This window comes from Lates calcarifer, linkage group LG10 (assembly GCF_001640805.2).
Source record: "Lates calcarifer isolate ASB-BC8 linkage group LG10, TLL_Latcal_v3, whole genome shotgun sequence".
In the NCBI taxonomy this organism is placed as follows: domain Eukaryota; kingdom Metazoa; phylum Chordata; class Actinopteri; family Centropomidae; genus Lates; species Lates calcarifer.
This window is the reverse complement of record NC_066842.1, coordinates 2,483,954-2,506,284: the sequence shown is the minus strand read 5'-3', so window position 1 is coordinate 2,506,284 and position 22,331 is coordinate 2,483,954. Positions and strand designations below refer to the sequence as shown.

At 41.2% G+C, this 22,331-nt stretch overlaps 3 protein-coding genes across 4 annotated transcripts; 1 reads left to right on the top strand and 2 right to left on the bottom strand.

Annotated features, from left to right (window-relative positions):
* Positions 1–222: 222 nt before the first annotated feature.
* cart2 (cocaine- and amphetamine-regulated transcript 2) lies at positions 223–2,819 on the bottom strand. The gene is made up of 3 exons (XM_018691879.2): positions 2,572–2,819; positions 1,773–1,856; positions 223–516 (listed from the first exon to the last, which is right to left on the bottom strand). The coding sequence occupies exons 1-3, from the start codon at positions 2,689–2,691 to the stop codon at positions 409–411; spliced, it is 312 nt and encodes a 103-aa protein (XP_018547395.1). The 5' UTR covers positions 2,692–2,819; the 3' UTR covers positions 223–408.
* Positions 2,820–9,100: 6,281 nt separating this feature from the next.
* lg10h15orf40 (linkage group 10 C15orf40 homolog) lies at positions 9,101–10,494 on the bottom strand. The gene is made up of 5 exons (XM_051073419.1): positions 10,182–10,494; positions 9,878–10,010; positions 9,635–9,762; positions 9,380–9,540; positions 9,101–9,283 (listed from the first exon to the last, which is right to left on the bottom strand). The coding sequence occupies exons 1-4, from the start codon at positions 10,395–10,397 to the stop codon at positions 9,451–9,453; spliced, it is 567 nt and encodes a 188-aa protein (XP_050929376.1). The 5' UTR covers positions 10,398–10,494; the 3' UTR covers positions 9,101–9,283; positions 9,380–9,450.
* Positions 10,495–10,723: 229 nt separating this feature from the next.
* Positions 10,724–21,444, top strand: glsl (glutaminase like). Of its 2 annotated transcripts, none has more exons than XM_018691835.2 (21): positions 10,724–11,376; positions 13,058–13,158; positions 14,549–14,598; positions 15,104–15,194; positions 15,378–15,510; positions 15,689–15,755; positions 16,356–16,468; positions 16,642–16,771; positions 17,012–17,079; positions 17,168–17,331; positions 17,433–17,491; positions 17,887–17,931; positions 18,004–18,062; positions 18,155–18,221; positions 18,305–18,355; positions 18,779–18,955; positions 19,127–19,258; positions 19,873–19,965; positions 20,076–20,137; positions 20,245–20,385; positions 20,678–21,444. In XM_018691835.2, the coding sequence occupies exons 1-21, from the start codon at positions 11,330–11,332 to the stop codon at positions 20,754–20,756; spliced, it is 1,929 nt and encodes a 642-aa protein (XP_018547351.1). In that variant the 5' UTR covers positions 10,724–11,329; the 3' UTR covers positions 20,757–21,444. The 2 variants fall into 2 exon arrangements, with proteins under 2 accessions (XP_018547351.1, XP_018547324.1); XM_018691808.2 differs by having other exon boundaries at positions 15,104–15,221.
* Positions 21,445–22,331: the final 887 nt, after the last annotated feature.

Genomic DNA, 22,331 nt, shown 5'->3' with positions numbered 1-22,331 from the left:
AGTCCAGCAGGTGGAGCTACAACACCGATCTGCTCAGTCTGCAGGAGGTTAAAGTCCCCACAGTACAACACAGTAAAGTGTAAGACGCTGTAGAGATGCAGCTGTAAATGTAGCTTTTAACCTCGTGTTTTAAACAAAATCCAAACTGAGAGTAAAACTCAGAAATCTCAGGACGACTTGTTCATTTCAGCCACAACTTCAAAAAGCAAAAACAAAGAGGAGTCGTTGGAAAAAGCAAGATAAACACCTTTAATACAACACACAGGTGGACAAACACACGTCTTCACGTGAAGGATTTACTCCACACTAAAGGCTACTTTACATCGGTTAGACTTTCATATACATAGTTGGAAAATATACATTTTAAAATATACTCTTGCTGTGTTTTTTCTTTGAAATCTGATTGGCTCATAAGCACTTCAGCAGGAAGAAGTTACAGAAAGCTCCTCGGGGGCAGTCGCACATCTTCCCGATCCGAGATCCTTTTCTGACGGCGCAGTGCTCCCCCAGGTCACACTGAGAACGACAGCAAACACAGTTACAGTTACACACAGTTACACACAGTTACACACAGTTACACACAGTTACACACAGTTACACACAGTCACACGTTTCTAAATGTTTAACTCGTCTGGACATCGTCCCTGAAGCTCATCGTTACCGTCCTGAGACGACGAGTCGCTGAGTTTGGTGAGTACATGAGAAAAACAAAGTGCGGATTTAATGTTCTGTAGATTTAGTGGAGGTTTGACTTGTAATCGATTACATCTGCAGAGAAGTATTTACTCTGAACTAAACTCTAAAACACAAAATTGAAGTCCAGTCTCTGAACTTTGTTGGTTTGTGACCAAAACAGCGCCACCTTGTGTCACAGAGACGTCACAGCAGAGCTCCTGAACTTATAAATATTAAAGACTCCTATAGTGTCTGTTCAGTTTATTAGGTACACCTCTGCAGTTTAATGCTTAATTCTGAGATCACCTGCTCACAAGGCAGAAAAACAAACATTCATCTTTTATTTAGATTTTTAATTTTGTTTCTTTGATTAGATGCAGACATATTTAATTGAAGTAGATTTACTAAAGCAAACTAAGACCCTGCACTTTTAAAGAATAATCAGAATATTCTCTGTTGAAGTTAATTATACATCAGTGTTAAATGTTCACTGGGACAAAATGAGGTGCAGTAATATTGTTTCATTATTTATTTATTTATGTAAGTTGACAAAATGAAACGTGGAGACGCTGCTGCTGTAAAATTTTCCACTGCGTCTTTTTCCACAAAGTTTAGTTTTCATCAGATGCAAAGAAAAAACGAAAATCATCCGTCCTGCTCTTTAATATTTTCATCAGCTCTGGCATCAGTGATACCACCACCACCTCTGATTTACACATTTCTGACGACGTCAACAAAAACTGATCTGAGAGCTGCTGTGTGGGAGTGAACTAACTGAACCAGAGTGTTTATGTTTATTTTACTTCTTCATCACAGACTGTCTTTAATAAAGATGTAACAGCTCAATGACAGAACACTGAATTTCAGACACGACTGTTTAACATATTTGTTTTAGATAAATGACACAAAATGATTTCAAATATCTATAAAATTAACAAACCTGTGATGGGTTCATCAGCAGGCTACAGAGAGTTTTAATGCTATTTCATTTTTCTCTGCAAATGTGTCATAAAATCAGTTTAATCCACTTTGATTTCTTGTTTAACTGATGGTGAAAGATTTCACTTTAATCTTTTGTTTTATCCACAGTGACTCACAGAGGGGACCTGTCCATATTTCTTCTCCCAGGGATTAATCCTCTTGGTCTGCAGCTTCTCCAGCACTTCATGCAGAGCGCCGAGCTGCAAACAAACAAGTAATAAAGACATTAAATAAATGCAACACGACCACGTCAGACATGAAGCACGGTGGCATGTGAAGGGTTAAATGTTTATAAGGAGAATACAACAAAATATTTACATGTTTACTGAATGTCTCTCATCAGTTATCAACCAAACTCTCAGTTTCATTAAACCATCTAACATTTTCACTAAATACTACAGATTTTTACAAACTGACAATATTATCAAATACACTCAGTGTCCAGTTTATTAGGAACACTGGGCTGAAACAACAGCTAATAAATCCTCCACCTGTGGGAGGATGAAGCTCAGAGCAGCTCTTATTCATTTATCTACCGGTTTATTATTAAATATTACAGTAGTGGAAAGTAACTAAGTACATTCACTCAAATATGTACACACTCAAGTACAGTTCAGAGGAAAATATTGAACTCTTTACTACATTCCTTGTACTTGGGCTAAAAGTTTTACTTATTGAGTATTTTTACAGTGTGGTATTTTTACTATTATTATTACTTATGTTTAAATAGAAATAAGTAGAATATTTGCATTTATTTAATTTAAATAATTATCGAATACATTAAAAAGAAATAGATTTAAAATAATTTCTAGAGATAAAATGTTGATAAATATGAAAAATTAAAGTTGTAATTAAATGTTAAAGACGCTAAAGTTTAAAGTATCTGAACCCGTCAGAGACCAGAGTCCGACCCACCAGTCTGTTGGAGTTGTACCGGTAGTCCTGGACCTCTCTCTCGTCCCTCTCGGCTTCCGTCCTTCCCGCCGGGCAGAGCGCGGACAGCAGCGCCGCACACAGCACAGCTCGCGCCCACATGGTACCCCGAAAAACACACACACGAACTGGAGGGATTTTTTTATTATAAAAAAAAGTTCCGCGAGTCAGACGCGAGCTGCGTTCACCTCTCCTCCAGGTGTTTCTCACGAGCTGCCCGCAGCGCGCGGGATGTTTGGATGAAGCGGCCCCGCCCCCTCCAGCCTTCGGATGGCGTCACGGGTGTGACGTAACTGCCTCCTAATGACTTCAGAGGAATGAATGAAGGAGTTTATTAATCAGAAAGCAGCTGTTTGACATTAAACGGTGATAATTATTATAAATCAAACACGAACATTTAATATAAAATACGAAAAGACGCAGTGATAAAGTTAGAGGAAGTACTAATACAACACAGCAGAAACACTATTACAAGTAAAGGTGCTGTGTTTCCTTGAACTCAGGTTAATGCTCCAGATTTAGTTCTTAGTGTTTACTTCAAGGTCCCAAAGCTTTAGTGTTGTCCTTCACTTTTAAGTCACTTTCGATAAAAACGTCTGACACATGAAATTTTATTCATGGCTTCAGACAGTATTCACACATCTTTATCATGTTGTAGATTTGATTTTAAATGGATAAAAATACAGCTTTTCCATCAGCCTACATTCAGTAACCCATAATTACAATGAAAGGGAGTCTCTTTGTGGTTGTTTAATGTCTTTGCAGCCATTTTTTGTGGTCGTTTAGCATCTTTATGGTTCTTTGGTGTCTCTTTCTGTTTGTTTTTTGCCTTTTTGTGGTAATTTTTTGTCTCTTTGTCGTCATCTAGCATCTCTGTGGTCGCTTAGCGTCTCTTTGAAGTTGTTTGGTGTCTCTTTGTGGTCATTAACATTTTTTGCTAATTTATTTAAAATGAAACTGAAGTCGTTGGGTTATTTGTCACCTTCCTGACCAAGACCAGCCACCTGTTCTCTGACATGGAGCCCAATGCATTGACCTGGCCTCTAAATCTGATCCAGTATCTGTGGGACCCGTCTAATATTGTTTAGTTCACAGCGGTGCCACTGAAACAGCTCTGACCCATCAGGGCATGGACACTGGACCTCTTGGGGTGTCCTGTGGTGTCTGGGACCAGAACCCCGGCATGTATGGATGCTTTGGGTTATATTGGTTGCAGGTGCAGGGTCTACGTGGATCTGGCTTGCTCCGGATCATCCCACTGGATCAGACTGAGATCTGTGGAGTTTGGAGGCCAGGTCAGGTGTTCCTCGAGACGTTTCTGAGCAGTTTTGTGGTGGGCGTGGTCCTGCCGGGGGAGGCCCCTGACATTGGGGAGTGCTGCTGCCATGGGGGTGTGCACATGGCCTTCAACAATGTTTAGGTGGGTGGATCAATGTTATTCACTTCACCCTCACCTGTTCACATTATAGAACGAGGTATATGTATAGATGTGGTGTCAGTCTGTTTACCATGCCATCGATCCAGAGGAGACACGAGCAGATTGCTTATGGATGAAGTGATTTGTTCTGATAAATGTTCCTCCTGCCTGAAAACGAGCAGAATATTTCAGAGACAAATTGTTAGAATGAATCTGTGCCTGGTGGAGCCTTTTCCAATTTCCTTTTCATATTTAACTTTAAAGAAGTGGAAGGGGAAATAACACACTTGAATATATTTCCTGCCCTGCAGTGCCTCTATTTATATTCCATATTAGCGTGGAGGGATGAAGGTATTAATGTCCCCAACCTTCAAATAAACACAACTTAAACCCTTCTGACACACAGAGAGGAGCTGCATCTTAAAATCCTCTGTCCCTCTGACGGTAAACAAACAGCCGACACGGAGGTTTGTTGTTCAGGTTACTAGAGGACACGTCACAGGCGGCACGACAACCATTACGTTCATTATTTTGATGCAGGAAATCGAGCCTGTGACTGTTTGGTTTCAGGGCGATCCATTAGATCTATTAGAAATAAATTTCACACTGGAGAAACTGGAGCCAGAGGATGAATCGACTCTCATTAAGTTTTGAATTGGCAAATCCCTGCAGTTCTAATATTATTCGACCATTAATACAAAATACAGTGAGGCCAGTGAGACTGTCTCTTTGTGGTCGTTTAGCATCTTTGTGGCTGTTTTTTGTGTCTTTGTGGTTGTTTAGTATTTTATTTGTCTGTATGGTCGTTTACAATCTCTGTGGTTGTTTGGTGTCTCTGTAGTTGATTCATGTCTCTTTGTGGTCTTTTCTGTCTCTTTACAGTCACTTTTCATTTCCATCTATCATTGAATCAAACGTTCATTTCTAGTCTCTGACACAGGGGCTTCAGACCCATTGGATCCCCAGACCTGTTCCCAGGAGGCTGGTTCAGTAATCCTTCCATAACTGAGTCCATTTTTTATTTGGGCTTTCTCTCTTTTCCAGAGCTTTCTTAAGACTCTCAGACCTTCATAGTCAGTGCTCCAAAGGAAACTGGATGCTCGGTGATAATTACTTTTTGTTGATGTCGGTAAACTTTATGATGATCCTGGACTTTTTATTTACAACCACAGACCAAGCGGATTGTTGTCGTAAACATCCGGCCTGCAGAGTCAGAGCTGCAGCATCCAAATCCTCCTGCTGTCAGCGAGGCATTAGTGCGAGAACGAGAGCATTGTGCTGATGTGAAGTTAGCGCTGGGCAGAGAGTAAACAAGGGAAATGGTTTGGGCATTAAAGCAGTGTGTTATGTCAGCTCCCAGGGGCGAGTTCGGCTGTTTGAGGAGCTCGACTATAAATAAACCTGCAGACAGAAGTGAGGTAAGAGGTTTAAAACCCGTCGCCTTGTTCCGCCCGGCTCCGGGGCTTGATTTGGTCTTTGATTGTCTCTTTATGGAATCAGCATGAAGAAATGTCCCCATTAACACCCCCCCTCCTCCATCCTCTCCCCAGCCACCCAAAAAACACATACTGCTGACTTGTGGTGAAAGTGAGGATGAAAGCTGTTGGTATTCACTGCAGAGAGAATCTGCAGCAGGATGCAGCTCTGCATCTTTTGATCATTTCTTCTTGTTGTGTGGGCGTTTGATCCTCTGTCGGGCTCTGGGCCATTCTCCCTCTGACTCCATGTCAAGCCAACAACTTGAATTTATTTTATCAGGAATCTCTTGAATAAGCAGCCATCTTGTGTTTTATCCTTCATCTACAGTGATGGAGGAAGTATTCAGGTCCTTTACTTCAATAAAAATACTAATACGACCCTGTTACAAGTAAAAGTATGAAACTGGAGGGACAAAACAAAACTTGTGGTAGTTGTTGGAATGAGGGTAGTGTAAAGGTAATGTTGTGTATCTTTGAGACATTATTAGTTTTATTTTGATAGTGCACGTTAAAGACGAGACAGGAAATGAGAGGAGACAGGGCTCTAAACAAATATTAGAGCTGCAAGTGTAAAGTCCAACACCAGCCCAATTCTAAAACCCTGTTGTAGCCAAATCTGTGTCCACATTCAGCTGCACAGGGCCCGGGTTAGTACCTGGGATGTGACTCAGGTGTTCAGGGATGGTTCTGTTTTCTTAGCATCAGGTGGTGTGAATTACTCTGATATTTATGCAATCTGAAATAAAATGAAGAGCTGAGCAGAGACTTTTTCAGCCACATAATCTCTAAAATCCCAGAGAATACATCTGAAGTCTGAACCATCATCCCTCCATCTTCTCAGTTTCTCTGTAATCCTCTCAAGGAAGCAGCAATCCTCCTCCATCAAACCCAAATCAAACCGAATGACTTCCTCCACAGGACTGTGACACAAAGAGACAGATTTCTTCTTATCACATCTGTCTGTTAATTACAGCTCCTCACTAATGTGACCTGTCAATGTCCTTCAGCTTTCAGTGTGTGTGCTGAGACGCTAAATGACCACAGAGAGACAAAATGTCAATACAGAGACTAAAAACCAGACTCAGAATGACCACAGAGACGCAAAATAACTACAGACCCAAAACGACCACAGAGAGACCAAAAAAGACCACAAGACTCAAAATGTCCTCAAGGAGACATATAACAACTGCAGACTGAGAACAACCACAAAGAGACAAAGACAAACCACAAAGAGACTCAAAACAACCACAAGGAGACAAAGAAAGACCACAAAGAGGCTCAATGTGTCCACAAAGAGACTCAAACGACCACAAAGCACACAGAGAAAGACCTCAAAGAGGCTCAAAATGTCAATATAGAGACTCAAAACCAGACTCAGAATGACCACAAAGAGACACAAAAACAACTACAGACTCAAAAATACCACAAAAGACAAACAGACCACAAAAAGACTCAAGTCCTCAAGGAGACATATAACATCTGCAGACTCAGAACAACCACAAAGAGACAAAGACAGACCTCAAAAGAGACTAAACATGAGACTCAAAATTACTAAAAACATAGCTCAAAACAACCACAAAAATACAAAGACAGACCACAAAGAGACTCAAAATGTCCACAAAGAGACTAAAATAAGACTCAAAACAGCCTCTAAGAGACTAAAAAGAACCACGAAGAGATACAAACTAACTACAGACTCAAAACCAGTTCGAGAGCCAGAGCTCATTTGGTAGAAACGGGGGAAAGAGACTTGAAATGAGATTGAAAATGACCTTCCTATTATACTGGAGGGTTTTTTCCCCATGTTTGTGCACAGAGGCCTGTTGCCTCCATTCATAGACTCTCATTTGTATGAGGTAACATCATGTTATTTTATTTTATGTTATTTCACAGAATCCTGTAAGAACCTGTAGCTTGGACGTTTAGTCTAAAGTCTTCACAAACTGACCGGAGGTGATCCTCCAGCACCCAACATGGAGGAGAAGAGGATTTATGTTTATGAATCCCTTAAATTTAGGAGGGAAAATGTCCGTCCAGCCGGCAGAGGCTTAACGCAGCGTCTCAAACATCCTTCAGCCTGACAGGAGCTTCAGTGGGACTCAGCAGCAGACGTAAAGCTGCTGATCCAGGCTCAGCAGAGGAAACACACCATGAAAAATGACTTCACTTAGCAGCAGGAAGAAGTGTGATTCGGTCCAACTTGAGAACAAACTCAGAGGTAATTCTTATATAATGTTCTCAGTGACAGGAAAAATAAACTTTTCTCTTGCTTAACAGTCCCTGACAAGCAGAAACTTTGTTTGCAGAAAGCTTGAATATAAAATAAAACTCAGCAGTTTGAGGACGAAGCTTTGTAAGAGCTGTGATGTTTGATACGGAGTCGTTATCTGTCCGCGCTTTGATGTCGCCTCAGATGCTGATGATCCAGCAGAGGAGCTCTCAGTCTCTTTGAAGCTTGTTAGTTTTAACTCGAAGAAACCGAGCTCATTACTGCTTCGCTAATTCACTGCGATCCTGTGATTCTGTGGCTGATGATGCTAATGAGCTTTCTTTTCACCCTCTCTCTCCCATTTCTCCAGAGACTTCGGACGTACTGATGTGTGTTGTTCACGATCACGACTCTGGAAACACTGCTGGTTCACGTGGGGGCCCCGGGGATCCACATGGTCCAGACCCCTGAGTGGGATGCAACACTGTGAGTCCAACCCTCCACCCCTGATCTGGGATATTTGATTAGCTCCTTTATTTATTTATCAGAAACTCATATGTCAAGTGTAAAAAAGCTGAATATTGAGGGTATTTCTATCAGATTTCACTTGATTAGAGAGCAGAAACACAAACGAGAGAACAGAAACTAGAAATGCTGCCGCACAAACGTCATCACTTATACTGTAGGATTTTCTACTTGTCTCTGTTTTACAGTGTTTTAAATAGAATGTCTTACGTCCAGATTTGTCCAAATTATTGTTGGTAAAACTCTTTTTTCTGATGTTTTCTAAAGGATTGAAGGATAAAAACTGATCAACATAAAGTAGCCGAAAGAGAAAGTACTCAAGTACATGAAAATTGTACCTAAGTAACTGGACTTAGTTACATTACACCACCGGTGCTGAGCCTGACAAACTGAGTGTTATGAAATTTGAAGGTGACATGTGGAGCATCTCTCCTCTAGTTGCACTATGCAGCAAGATTCAAGGTTCATTTATGGTCGTTCTTCAACGTGCTGACACACGAGGAGAATGAATTTGTTACTCAGGTAACAGAAATATTCAATAATTAACTAGAATATGCGTTTTCATCAAAAATCTGCGTGATTGCTGAAAGCAACATTTGTTAGACCTCAAAGTTACACGTCTTTTCAGAAATATTCTACATGTAAACTCCTTCAATATAAAGTAAATAATGAAGACCTCCAGATGTATGTTCAGTGTCTTCATCATCACCTTCATCACAGACACATATGAACCACAGAGTTAAGCTGCAGCGCCACCTACTGCCTGTTCTCAGCTCTCACAGACAATTCATATCGATCCTCTCTTGACCTTTTTCCAGACCATCTGCTGAGATCTTAAAGACGCTGCAGGTTTTCAAGTTGCTGCACATAAGATAATAAAAATATAGGAATCTGTTTATTAGTCGTCAACAGTTCATTTAATCATGTGACAGCATTGTATCCAGACAGATGTCCTGCCCTGTCCTGAAACACCTCCTGCTGACTGGTGGTTGGCTGGTGGACCAGTCCGTTTCCATAGGTGATGCTCTGGTTCCATCAGGTATCCCAGCAGTCATACTGGGGCAGCTGTGGGGAAAAGTACAAAAACTTTGCTGAAACTACACTGACATTCACACAGCCTTTGTAAATGATAAATTTAAATTTAAATGGACCTCCTCCCACCTCCTCCGTCCTCTGGCCTCCTGCAGGACTTGTACCGGAGCACATGGACAATACAGGTCCCGTCCCTCCTGTCAGCCTGCAGCCTGTCTGAGCCTCCTCAACACCTCCTCCGGACTGAGGGAGGAGTCCACCCTGATGAGTTTGTCCCTGGACCTGGAGCCCTGATGGAGACAGTAAAACAAGCAGATGGGAAGGAGGTGGAGGAGGAGGAGGCAGGTTTAAGGTGAGCTACGACTACAGTTGAGTTTCAGGAACCTTGTCCAGAGATATGTGACTCTTCTTCAGGTCCAGGACTTCAGCCAGGTAACGAATAAGCTCAGCGTTGGCTTCTCCGTCGGTAGGGGGCGCTGCGATGGCGACTCCCACCGCCTCCGCAGAAACTTCTACAAGCGTAGAAGAAGAAAAGCGTTTTTAAAAATAATTCTAATAAGTAAATACGATGCTGCCAGGTGTGTGAGTGACGCAGGGTCCTGTCATCATAAACAGAGATAAGGTTACCTGTGATGCCGCTGTGTTTGGAGCCGGGCTTCGCGTGCACTGTTATGCTAACGCCACCACTTTTGTCTCGTGCCACCGGACCAGGAGCTTCAGGTTCTGCTCCACCACCTCCACCTGACTGCGGCCCCTTTACCTACATATTTAGACACAGGTGTAACTGCACGTGTGGTCCTGTTGACTCAGGTATGTGTACAGGTGTGACGGTGGACGTATTAGTGGGAGAGGGGGCAGGTTTTAGTGTTACACCGGAAGGAGGGTCAGTATTAAAAACATAATCTACATAAAACTACTTTTAATAACTCACCGTTTTCCCTTTCTTGGGCATCTGTCTGTTTGTGGAGTACTGTCTGATCCCGGTGACACCGGGCAGAGGAGGCGGAGAGGACCACCGCGAGAGGAGGTGTACGGTTACCGGACGGCTGACGTCACATAAACGGTTCAACTGCGCCGCTCTGAACGACGACCGAACAGGTTTAAATAACAAAACACCGGTTATAGTTAAACCTGACCGGGAAAACATCTACCTGCTGCCCGTTAGCCTGCTAGCTCCTAGCTTAGACCGGGCAGAGGCGCTAATGATGTAAACATCACGATTTCCGCTTTTCAAAATAAGTACTTCCGCTCATGTGTTTCACAGTAAAAGCCTCAATAACAAACTTGGGAATATCAGAGGTGAAAAGTACATTTGTACTTTAATATTTGTACTGTACTTGAGTATCTCCATTTTATACTGCTTTATACTTCTACTCTCTTCACTTCAGAGGGAAATATTGCGCTTTTTTCCTCATAGATTCAGATTAATAATACAAAATATAACATTATGATATTATTGTAATTGGTAAATAAAACTTTATTGATCCCCAGGAGGAGATTCAGAAACTACCCAGTGGTCTATAATGTAATTAAACTGAGCTCCACCTTTACCAGCTGCAACAGTACAGCACTGTAACTGACACATTAATGTAACGTAATATATATTATTAGTATTTCTACTCTGTGGTTTTACTACTTCAAGTTAAATCAAATGAGTACTTCATCCACCTCTTCTGAGGATGAAGTAGAATTATATATACTTGTGTACACTTACAGTAAGTAAATGACCCTTTAATTAATCAACTTTCTTTAATTAGAAATCACTGAAAAGTTTCTTTTATTTTTCTTTATTAGGGCTCTTTCCTTTGTGTTCAGCCTGTTCTGCTTGTTGTTTCTCACGTGATATTTTGTGAGCCCTTCATTTTTTTAGCTGTTGTTAAACAGTGTGTGGCAGCTGTGGACCACAGTGTTGAAGCTGGGAGTGTCTGCAGGCGCTGACTGGTTTCCCCTCCTCTCCAAACCTTCCCATTCATTAAAGAAAGTTTATAGCCTGCAGACATACTCACTGGGGCAGCCGGCCGCTTCGCCTCCTGTCCTCATCCTCGGAGAATAACCAGACTAACACACCTGAAACCTTCAATGGAGAGCAGCCAGAACCAGGAGGTGGAGGACAGCTCATACCTGTGGTGAGGAACACTGACCTGAAGACAGTTTAATCTGTTTGTCCTTTTACTCTCGCAGGGAGTCTGTCACTGAACAATGCTGCTGTTTTTTTTCTGTATGTAATTGAGCTGGAAACTCTCCAGTTTTACATTCCTGTCGTGTTGGTGAGGGACAGGCTGAGACGTGGCAGAATTTTCAGACCTGACGAACAGAATCAGAGTCTGTACAGACCTGGACCTGGATTTACTTAAAATGCTGGAAATAACATTTTGGACTCGAGTGAAAGATAAAAGTAAAAATCATCCTTCACTTTTACTCACAAACTTAAGAATAAAAAGTGTTTACCAAACTTGTAAAAAGTTTCTTAAATGTTAGGTAGATCCTCCACATTTCTGTTTTCACTCTGATAATAATAACAATAATAATGATAATAATGATAGTTTTAGTTAATTATTTTCATTTGAACAGGTGTGGAACTAAATTCTGCTTTTTTAAAATCTGATTTCTTTGAACGTCTTGCAGCAGAATTTAGTTTCCAGTTCAGACAATTTCCTGTTATTTCATCCCTGTTTATATATTTAAACAATATTGATTATTATTATATTTTCTCTTAATTAATAGTTTTATTCATAAAATGTCTGAGAATAATGAGAGATGTCTGTCACAATTTATGAAAACCTAAAAATATTCAATTTACTGTGAAATAAAACACAGAAAAGTAATGAAAAAACAGTTTAATCAGTTATCAAAATAGTTGCTGATCAATATGTTACAGCTCTGATCAGTGGCAGTAGTGATGGTGGTGAGGAGAGTAACTGTAGCAAAAAATACTCATTTACAATTAAATATACAAAATTTAATAATCAGCAACATGCACTTAGTATCAAAACTAAAATTTCATCTCATTATTTTAGATCCAGTCACTCGTAGTAAAACTGTATTTTAATGTTGTAGCTGGTTGAGACTAAACTATGTTATCATAATAAATTATATTTTACAGTTTAAGGCGGAACACTACAGATGAAAACCTTTTGCCTTCTTTTAGAACAGTGGAAAGAAAACGTAGATTTTAATTACAATACAATTCTTTAAAGGCCATTTTCTCAAAATGAGTTTTTCCTTACACTCTGAGTCAGAAATCCCCAAATTGGTTTGTTCATATATCATTCAAAGCCTGGTTTATAGATCATTTTATTCCTGGAAACATGGGGAAAATATATTTTGAGTATTGTCAGATTTATGGAGTGATAAAAAAGAGATACCCAAAATCTCATTTGTAAAAAAAAACAAAAAACAAACCTCTAAAATGTCAATAAAATTAAAGTTGAACTGACTTTCATCAAAGTCAGATTCTATTATCATATCATCATTTGATATCTCATTTGCATATTTAAACATACAATTTCATAAAATCTGTAATACAAAAAAATATCATTGTTTTAATTTAAGTGAGCTGAGGAAGTTACTTCATGTCCTTAATTCCAGTAGCAGCAGCAACAGTAAATGAAGCAGCACAAGTTTAGTCTTTATTTTAGCTGTTTTCTTAATTTTCTTTTAATTTAAGGATTAATTGTTATTATTTATTTGAGTGGTTAAAGTGTCATTACTGTACATTAAAGGATTTTTTCACACAGTTTGATGAATTATTGTTCTATTAAATTATGGAAATGTTGTTGTTGTTGTTTTAACTTGTTGTGTCTGCAGTTTTCAGAGGACTCCTTCTCTCAGACGCAAATGGAGGAAACGTTATGGCGGTCTGGACGGCAACAAGCTGCTGGAGCCCAATAAAGAACCAGACATGAAAGGTCTGTACGTACTGTGTGTGTGTGTATGTGTGTGTGTGTGTGTGTGAGAGGTGAAACACCCTGTGATTAGTGGCGGGCGGGGGCGGAGTCTGCTGGTGTCTAAATTAAGTTGCTGCCCAGTCATCACCACACAACTCCTCCTCTGTCTATTTTTCTACCTTTATTTTCTCAGACTGTGATCTAACACACACAAACTGATGCTCAGCTATTTCAGCTATGTCTATTTTTTATTTCTGTATATTTACTACATAATGTATATATACTCACAGCACAGCCTGCATCCATTTTGTTCACTGCAATTACCCAGTTAGTGGTTTAAAACAAGTTGATGCTAAAATACATGCTTTGGCTTCTCAGTAACAACAATGTATGTAACGTGTGTGGTTACTGAAGATCAGATGAAGATTATTTATAGAAACACAGGAAAAAACTCACAGTTAAAAAGAGCAAGAAAAAGTTTGGACTGCACTTTTCTTCTTATAAATATTGTACAGATCCATCGTCTCAAGTGATTTTTAATCTACCTGGGTATGTCTGTAAGAAACACTGGCAAACACTGGCTCCTTCATTCATCTGCATGTTACTTTTACACCTAAACATTGTAGACCAGGCACACCTCCCATGGCAACAGCACTCCCCTGATGTCAGGGGGCTCCCCCGGTGGGACAGTGCTCCCACCACAAAAACTGCTCAGAAATGTCTCAAAGAACACAACAAAGAGCCCAAGGTGTTGACCTGGCTTCCCATCTGCAGTGGGAGCATTGTCCTGCTGGGGGAGGCCCCTGACATCGGGGAGTGTTATTGCTTGGTCTACAAGTGCCAAGGTACATGTCAAAATAACATCCTGATGAATGAAGGACCCAAAGTTTCCCAGCAAAACATTGTGTTGTAACAAAATGATCAGTTTTATTTACTTAACCCTCAGAGGATTAATGTTGTGGCTGATCAGTGTAGCTTCTGTTCCCTGTTATTAGTGGTTTAAGAAAAGTAATTTGCTTTTCATTAACATGTAACAGAGGAATAAATGAAGGTGTTGTCTCCTTTAAAACCGGCTTCAGAATTTCAGGCATCAAAATAAAACAGCAAAAGTTACTGCTCTGTGGTTAGATTGTGGCTGTCTGTTTAGGGGTTTTGGCTGGTTTTATATTTGTCAGCCTGGTGTTGTTTAGGGTTTTCTGCTGGTTTTACTGGCACAGCCCATGTTCTTTTGGTTGTGGTCTCAGCCTCTGCATCACCACACCACAACACACAAGATTTAGGTCGAATGAATTTGACCTTAAAATGAGAGAATCACACACCTGCTCATCTGTCATCAGCTCATAAACCAAAACCTCCAGTGTTTATTAAAGTACCAGCAAACTGAAGGAGCTTCTCTTCTCTTCTCTGGCAGAGGATGGAGGGATGACAGACGAGAGCCGGCAGAGGAACGCTGAGAACCAGGTAGACACCTGCCCTAACATGTCAGACACATATTATTGTGAAGTCAAAGTGTGTTTTCTAGATCAAAGAGTTGTTCTCCTCGTCCCTGAAAGAATCCGGGAGGATCTGTCGTCTTTAATCTAAGCAGAAACCAAAGACTGAAAGGAGGCTGTCAGAGTGAATAAATCACTTTCATACAACACTCATGTACAAGCAGATCAGTCAATGGTGAATGAACTTTAGTGTTTTACAATATGCTGATGATACTGTGTTGTTTGTGGCAACAGATGTTAAGTGACAAAAATATTAACATGCTCTATTTTAACAGTGCCATTTAAAAAACATGGGCACTGGACAAGGAAACAACATCTGTGTCTATCATCAGGACACTTAAATAAACAAATTAACCAACTGATCAATCAATAAAAAAACAGAAAAACAAAATTGCAGTGCAGGACATTAGAAGGAGCCAATCAGGTCCATTTGTAAATTTCCATCTCTTCCTTGATGCTGTGATGTTTCCAAGGATGCAGCTCCCCGCCCAGCACCCAGGAGCCTGATCCAGAACCAGAGTCTGGCCCAGAAGCCCATCAACCTTGTCAGTCCTGGATCTGCAGGTACAACTGGAGCTAGAGATCCAGGAGGTCTGTTCTGTTCCATTTTTTCCATCCATCATGTCTTTATTGTCCTTCAACTTCAACCATTTTGATTAAGACTCTATCTATTTAATACTGAATGACATACAGTATATACATTTTCCAACATAATAAAATCATGATGAAGTGTTTCTCTGTGTGCAGTGGTCCCAGTGTCGGTCAGTAACGGCTGCCTGAAGCCTCCTCTTCCTCAGGCGGTGGTCCAGCCAGAGGACCGAGGTTTCTCCCCCTCCCAGCCCTGGTTCCCCCCCCAGCAGAGTCCATCCAAACGCAGAGCGTAAGTTTAAAAGTCAAGCACAGTTCAGCTGTCAGCCATCGACTCAGTTTGAAGTTTGAAGGCTCAGCCAAAGGGTGTTACTACTGTATTGAAAAACCTTAATTTTATGCTCTTTTTAGGATGAATATTATCATTACACTGAACTAAACTATTGTGTTTTGTTGTTGTGTTTTTTCAGAGCTGCTGATGTGCTGTTTGACAGCTTCGCTTCAGATGGAAAAATTAATGTCAACCAGTTCTTTGAGGTATTTTTACTCATATGCAAAAATGCAGTGGAGGGAAACCAACAACACAAACTAACTCGCACATCAACCAAAGCCTTTAGTCGTTTTGATCAGCTTTACTTGTTTGTTCGTCATGGGGAGACAAAATAAAAAACAAAATTTAACTTGCGGCTACTACAACCGCTTAAAGGACCTCCATAACCTTCTAAAGGAACACTGGACCTTCTTAATGACAACTAAAACCTCCTGAAACCATCCACTGAACCTCTTCAATGAATACACAACCCTTCTAAATCTTTGATCAATCTAAAGGACTTCTAGAACCTTCCCATCGACCACTAAAACATCCTAAACAATCCAGAGAACCTCTTCATTAACCACTAGAACCTCATAAAGGATCCCAAGAACCTTCTTTAATCTCTATAAATAACTGTTGTGGTGAGTGAAGTGGAAGTAAAGACCGACATAAAGTCTGTTAATAAGCTTAAGACAAGTTTTAATTTGTTGCTGTCTGTAATTTTGTTGAGTATGAAACCTTGTACATTTGCTTTTCTAAACATCTGTTAGTGAATGTTTGTCATATTTCTGAACATTTTTTGGTTGTTCTGTTTTACCTCTCAGGCCATCTGGAGCTCTGGACTGCACAGGTCTGACCCTCGACTCAGAGAGTGTTTCTTCCATCTCAGAAAACTGCAGGACGCTGAGGGATCAGTAGACAGAAACACCTTCCACAGGTTCTTCCTTCCCTCTTTTTCTAACTCACTTCTTCAGCAAAACCTTCCCAAGAAGCCCCGCTTTCCGCCTCTGCTCTATTTGCCAAGGAACTCTATCTTGGAACAAACCTGTTTTCAACACTCGAGCTAAACCACTTAGAAACCGTGACCAATTGTTGTGTTTCCTGCCGTAGGTGCGTCACAGGATTTGTCTCCCTCATTCTGAAAGCTCTGCAGGGCCGATTCGTCATTCCAGATTTTTCTACCTTCACTGAAGAGACTCAGAAGTTGTTCTCCAGGTGTCGTCAGCTGTCGTCTGTGCAGGTGAGTTCTGCTAACACTGCAGGTCTGGGGTCAGCTACAACTTCCTGCCACTCCTTTTGAAAAGCTTGTTTCTAGATTCTGGGCTCAGTTTCCAGACATTATGCAAGGCTGCAAACAGTCCATAGTATCGACTGGTGGACTTTTGATCAGAGGGTTCTTGGTGGAAAGCTAAAAAAGAAAGGAAAGGCTAAACAAGGAAATGGAGATTACCTTTTCGCTGCTCTGTGTTTGTTCAATCAGGAGAAAGAAAAGGAGTGCATGGACAGCACTAAATGGGGAGTCTCCATCTGCACTGTGGACGGACAGAGGTATCACAGTTACCACAGTGGCTGCTCATAATGTAGGTCACCTGTTACATACGTACCCACTCTGCTCGTCTGTCCATCCCTCCTTCAGATTGTCTTTGGGCGACTGGTCCGGCTCTCTGGTTCTGGGCGAGGGGTCATGGCCGCTGGTTTATGGCGTGGCGGTGGACCTGCTGGGCTCAGACCTCGTCCACAGATACGTCGGCGTGGAGGAGTACTCGAGATACGACTCTCCGTTCACACTCACTAAAACAGGTCCAACGATTCAAATAAAATCAGCAAGACAAAACCTTCATGTTACTGTAGAGTCATAATCTGACAGGTAGTAACAGTTTGATTAATATTTCTGCTCGCAGGTATCCCTCACAGCCCGCTCACTGAGACAGGAGCCATTGTTACTACATCTTTGCTACAGGTAAATCCATCCATCCATCCATTACTTGTTGACAGAGATATGTAAATCTGGATTTGCTGTAAATAAGAAAGCTGAAACTATTGTTCATGTTGGAAAGGAAGTGTCTGAAGCTGCCTTCTCCAGTCAGTGCTAGGCCAGTTGGTTGTAGTCAAAACAAAACAACCTGTATTGGTGTTTTATTGACCCAACGGTTGGTGACAAAAACAAAAAGTCACAGATTATATCAATACTGACCTGGAAGAAATCATAAAAAAGTAAATGAACAAAGGAGGGAAGCACATATTTATTTACATATTTATATTTATGGAATATTGTTTGGACTTCAAATATATTTTATGCTGTGATATTTAATAAAACAACTCATCAATAAACAACAAACTCTGGTGTGTCTCCAGCTGGCGGGGAGGCTGTGTGCTGAGGAAGAGGAGAAGTACGACTCAGTAAGTGATGAAGACGACAGGTAGAAACATCCACCTGGAAACACACTGTGACTGTGTGTGTTTGTGTCGCAGGTGCTGAACGTCATCCGGAGACTCTGCAACAAAGAGCACGCCAACCTAAACTGCACCAGGTACCAGTACTACTGACAGAACTGCAGTAATACTGCGAGAGAGAAGTTTTGTGTGTGTGATGTGAGTGTTGTTGTTTTTGTGTGATCGTCAGTTATCAGAGCAGCAGGAAGGCCAGCGTCAGACTCCACGCTCTGTCCTTTTACCTGCAGGAGAAAAAGGTAACGACCATTTGAAGGTTAAAGGTCATCAGCGGTGTCTCACGTGTCGTCTTGTTGCCTCTGATCAACCTCCTCTCTTCCAGTGTTTTCCAGAGAAGGTGGACATTAACGCAGCTTTGGACCTGATGCTGCAGGTACGACTCATCTTTAAGATTAATGTTGTTTTACATCCCTGCAGGTAAAGACGCTCATAACCTGCAGGACACTCTGCAAGACCTGAGCTATTTTAATTTTATTATCTTATTTGTAAGTTGTGTTTTGTCAAGACAGAAAACCTGGGAAAGTTGTATTATTCTATCAGAGAACGGCGAGCTGCAACAAACAATCATTCCATTATTAATACATCTGGCAATTACTTTCTCATCAATTTTCAGTGAATTAATGTCTAAATATAAAGAAAACTAGTCTCTTTATTCCCTGAAGTCGAAGGGAACATATTCAAAGATGGTTGGAGTTGGAGGAGGTTTTTAAGTCTTAATGGAAAGTTGTTGTTCATCTTTAGTGATTTTAGTGACACACTCACCAACCTGCAGCCTGTTGTTTTCTGTGTCTGACAGTGCTCCTCAACAGAGGTCACCTGTGAATCCGGAGCAGCCATGGCCGCCTCCTTAGCCAACGGGGGGCTCTGTCCGCTGTCAGGTGACCAGGTGTTGTCGCCGGCGGCCACGAGGAGTCTGCTGTCCATGATGCAGGTGGCGGGGATGAAGGATTACTCCACAACTTTCCGCTACAAGGTCCAGTCTCCAGTTCAGAGACCTCCAGAGATCAACTGACCTGAAACACTGAACGAATCATGACTCCTTCCTGAGCAGCTGCAGCTTGTGCTTTAATTTTGAGGAGAGCACACTCTTGTGGTCATGAAGCGGTATCCTGAATAGTTTTTTGTGTGTGTGTGTTTGTTGCAGACGTCGGTCCCGGCGGTGTCCAGCAGCCACGGCTCCCTGCTCGCCGTGGTTCCCGGTGTTTTGGGTCTGATGGCGTTTTCTCCCGAGTTAGATGCCTGTGGAAACCCCTGGAGGGCCGTCCACTTCTGCCAGGTCACACCCATTCAGCTTCAAATTTTACTCCACATGTCCTGAATTTCTAAATCAGTGTTTCAGGGATCCTCCTGATTTTTTACATTTATTTCAAAGACTGGAAAGTGTTTTTTATTTCTTAATGTTGATGTTTTCTGTAGCTGATAGAATATCCTGTATCAGAACTGAATCAGAATTGCCTTCATTGTCACTGTAGGCGCATACAGCAGAATTAAAATTGCCGCTGTGTGGTGCAAACATTAAAACACAGGACACTGACTGAAACATAGGAGACAGAATCTGAGCAGCCAGATGAAAAAGTGTGTGTTTAATGTGAGTTAATACCTGAAGCTCTGTGGATAAACTGCAGGATGTAGAACGCAGCACCGGAGCGAACATGGAGGAGATCCAGAGAAACTCTTAGGAGACCAAGAGAGATTTTTTTGTCTCTCTGTGTCTCCATATAAAACAGACAAGAGATTAAAAATGAGGAAGCTGAGCTAAAGGTAAATATTAGGACTTCAGATATACAGGATGCTTGGAAAAGAAACTGGGATGTAGGATGGAGTCGAGGGTTTGAGCTTTAGAAATGAAGGCGATTTTCTCCTCTAACATCTGGAGTTTTGTGTCTGCAGGAGCTGATCTCCACGTTCCAGCTGCACAGTTTTGACATCAGGACTCCGTTCAGGCAGATTCTGGCCTACAGGCAGTGGAAGGCTGAGTCTGAGGTCATCTCTGCTTCTTTACTCTGATCCCAGACCAGTTCTTCTTTTTTTAAATGGCTGCCTCTCTGCAGGATCAGTACGTCTGTTTTTAAAGTTCCTCCTCCTCTCTGCAGGGATACCAGATCATGAACGTCCTGCTGGCAGCTTTTAAAGGAGACGTCCAGTCCCTGAGGAGGTGAGGTTTTAATATTTCAACGTTACATAACCACCGTTAATACTGGTGATGAAAATGTTGTGGTTAAGTTTTCACTGCACAGACTCGCTGCGTTCCTTCTTCTGCAGGTACTTCCTGTCTGGAGTGGATGTTAACGCTGTCGACTATGACGGCCGCTCGGCTCTGCACGTGGCGGCCGCCGAGGGTCACACGGAGGTCATCCGCTTCCTGCTGGAGAACGCCGGGGCAAACCCCGCCCTCAAGGACAGGTGAGACCACACCTGCTGTCAGCATGAGCATTCAGAGGAAAAAATCTTTAATAACCAAGTGTTTACATCTTTATTTTTGTAAAACAAGAGAAAAAACATCGTAAAATCCTGTTTCCAATAAAATGTTCTTGTTTCATTGCTGAGTTTCTGTATCTTGAGAAAATTCTTGGAATAAGTGGAAGCTAAACTCCATTAAAGTCTGAACTTTGCATGACGGAGCAACAGAGAGTTGGAAAGGGAGAGGGAGAAGAAGGATGGGACTGGGTCTGATGTGGTTTTGTCTGTTTACCAGGTGGGGGAGCTCTCCTCTGCAGGAGGCCCGGAGGCACAACAAGGACTCTGCAGTTCAGCTGCTGCAGGGAGCCGTCTGAGAAAATACACCCACAATCTGATCTGGGACCTGTTCAAGATGATTTACAGAGTCATGTGGGTAACGAAATTAAAACGAAAACCTCCTCAGAGCAAATATTTTGACAATCAAATAATCATGTTAAGGGAAACTGGGCCTTATTTTTCTGATTCTGGGTGTAAAAGATTGGAACGTTATGCTACCAGACTCCACTGAGAAAAACTGGAATTTTACTGCACTGAACACAGGAGTTTCTGGAATACCACTGCCTCCCTCTGTCAGTGTGTGTGTGTTACTGTGCAGTACTTTAACATCAGTAAAGCATCTGAACACTTTTTTCCATCACTGAAAGTCACACAATAACACAAACAAACTAACAGATCCAAGCAGAAGTAGATTAACACGTTTTATACTCTGCTCGGTAAAATTGCTGTTTTTGTCAGTGGAGTCTGGTATTGATATATCGTGATGATTCTGGTTAAACCAAAAGAAATTACAATCGACTCCACTCAGCAGGAGATTTACTTTAGTCTCTGGTCTGAGAGCAGCTCTGATAGAAACCCACATTTTGTCCACATGCTGACTCCCACATGCATTGAGAGAATAATTAATATTCTGTTCACATTCACTTCTTTTCTGTTGATGAGGAGAAAAAAACGCTGCTGTGGAATCTGCTTCAGTGGCTTTAATAAAGAAACTCTGTGACTCTGGTTTTCTTCACACACCAGTGAACTTTTCTGTTTTTCCACCAGACGGGATTAAAATCAGAAAAGTACCATTTAAATAAAGATGATTATTTATGGCTTTTATTACCACGTCATATTTAAAAACCGCCCTCAGTCCATGATGTTATCTGCTCTCTGACAGCTGCAGGTCAGACAGGGTTACAGTGATAACAACAGCTCTCTGATGAATTCTGGGTATTTACATCAGGAGGTGTTGACAGTGTAACAGGGTCATTATCTGTCACTGATTTGCATTTTGTCTCCACAGCAAGAAAATAGAAGCAGATATGACTTAAACTAAAACTGAGTCAAACTAAAACTGACTTAAACTAAAAGAGAAACTCAGAGAGTGAAGATTTGAGATCAGGAGTTTGTAGTTGATTAAATCATCAGTAATATTCTTCTTTCTTTTACCTAAAATATATTAAAAAGTACTTAATGTAGTGTACGTATGACAGTAAAAGTAGTTCATGTACTTGAAGTAATTTGTGTAGTTAAAGTAATCAGTAAAAGTACTCCATGTAGTTAAACTTGGTAAAAGTACTTTATGTAGTTGAAGAAACTCAGTTAAAGTACTTCATGTAGTTAAAGTACATGTAGTTAAAGTAATCAGTAAAAGTTCTTTTGTGTAGTTAAAGTGGCTCAGTTAAAGTACTTCATGTAGTTGAAGTATGAAGACATAACTACACACTGCTGTCCGTTTGTTACACTTGTTGTTTGTAACTGTAGCCGTCAGGTACACGCAGTACTGTAAAAACTGCAGTATTTCCCTCTGAAATGTAGAAGTATAAAGCTGAAGTGCAGATGGAGAAGTGTCTCATTTGTTTTCACGGTGTAACAGATGTGACCGCGTCATGAATATTCAGGAGATG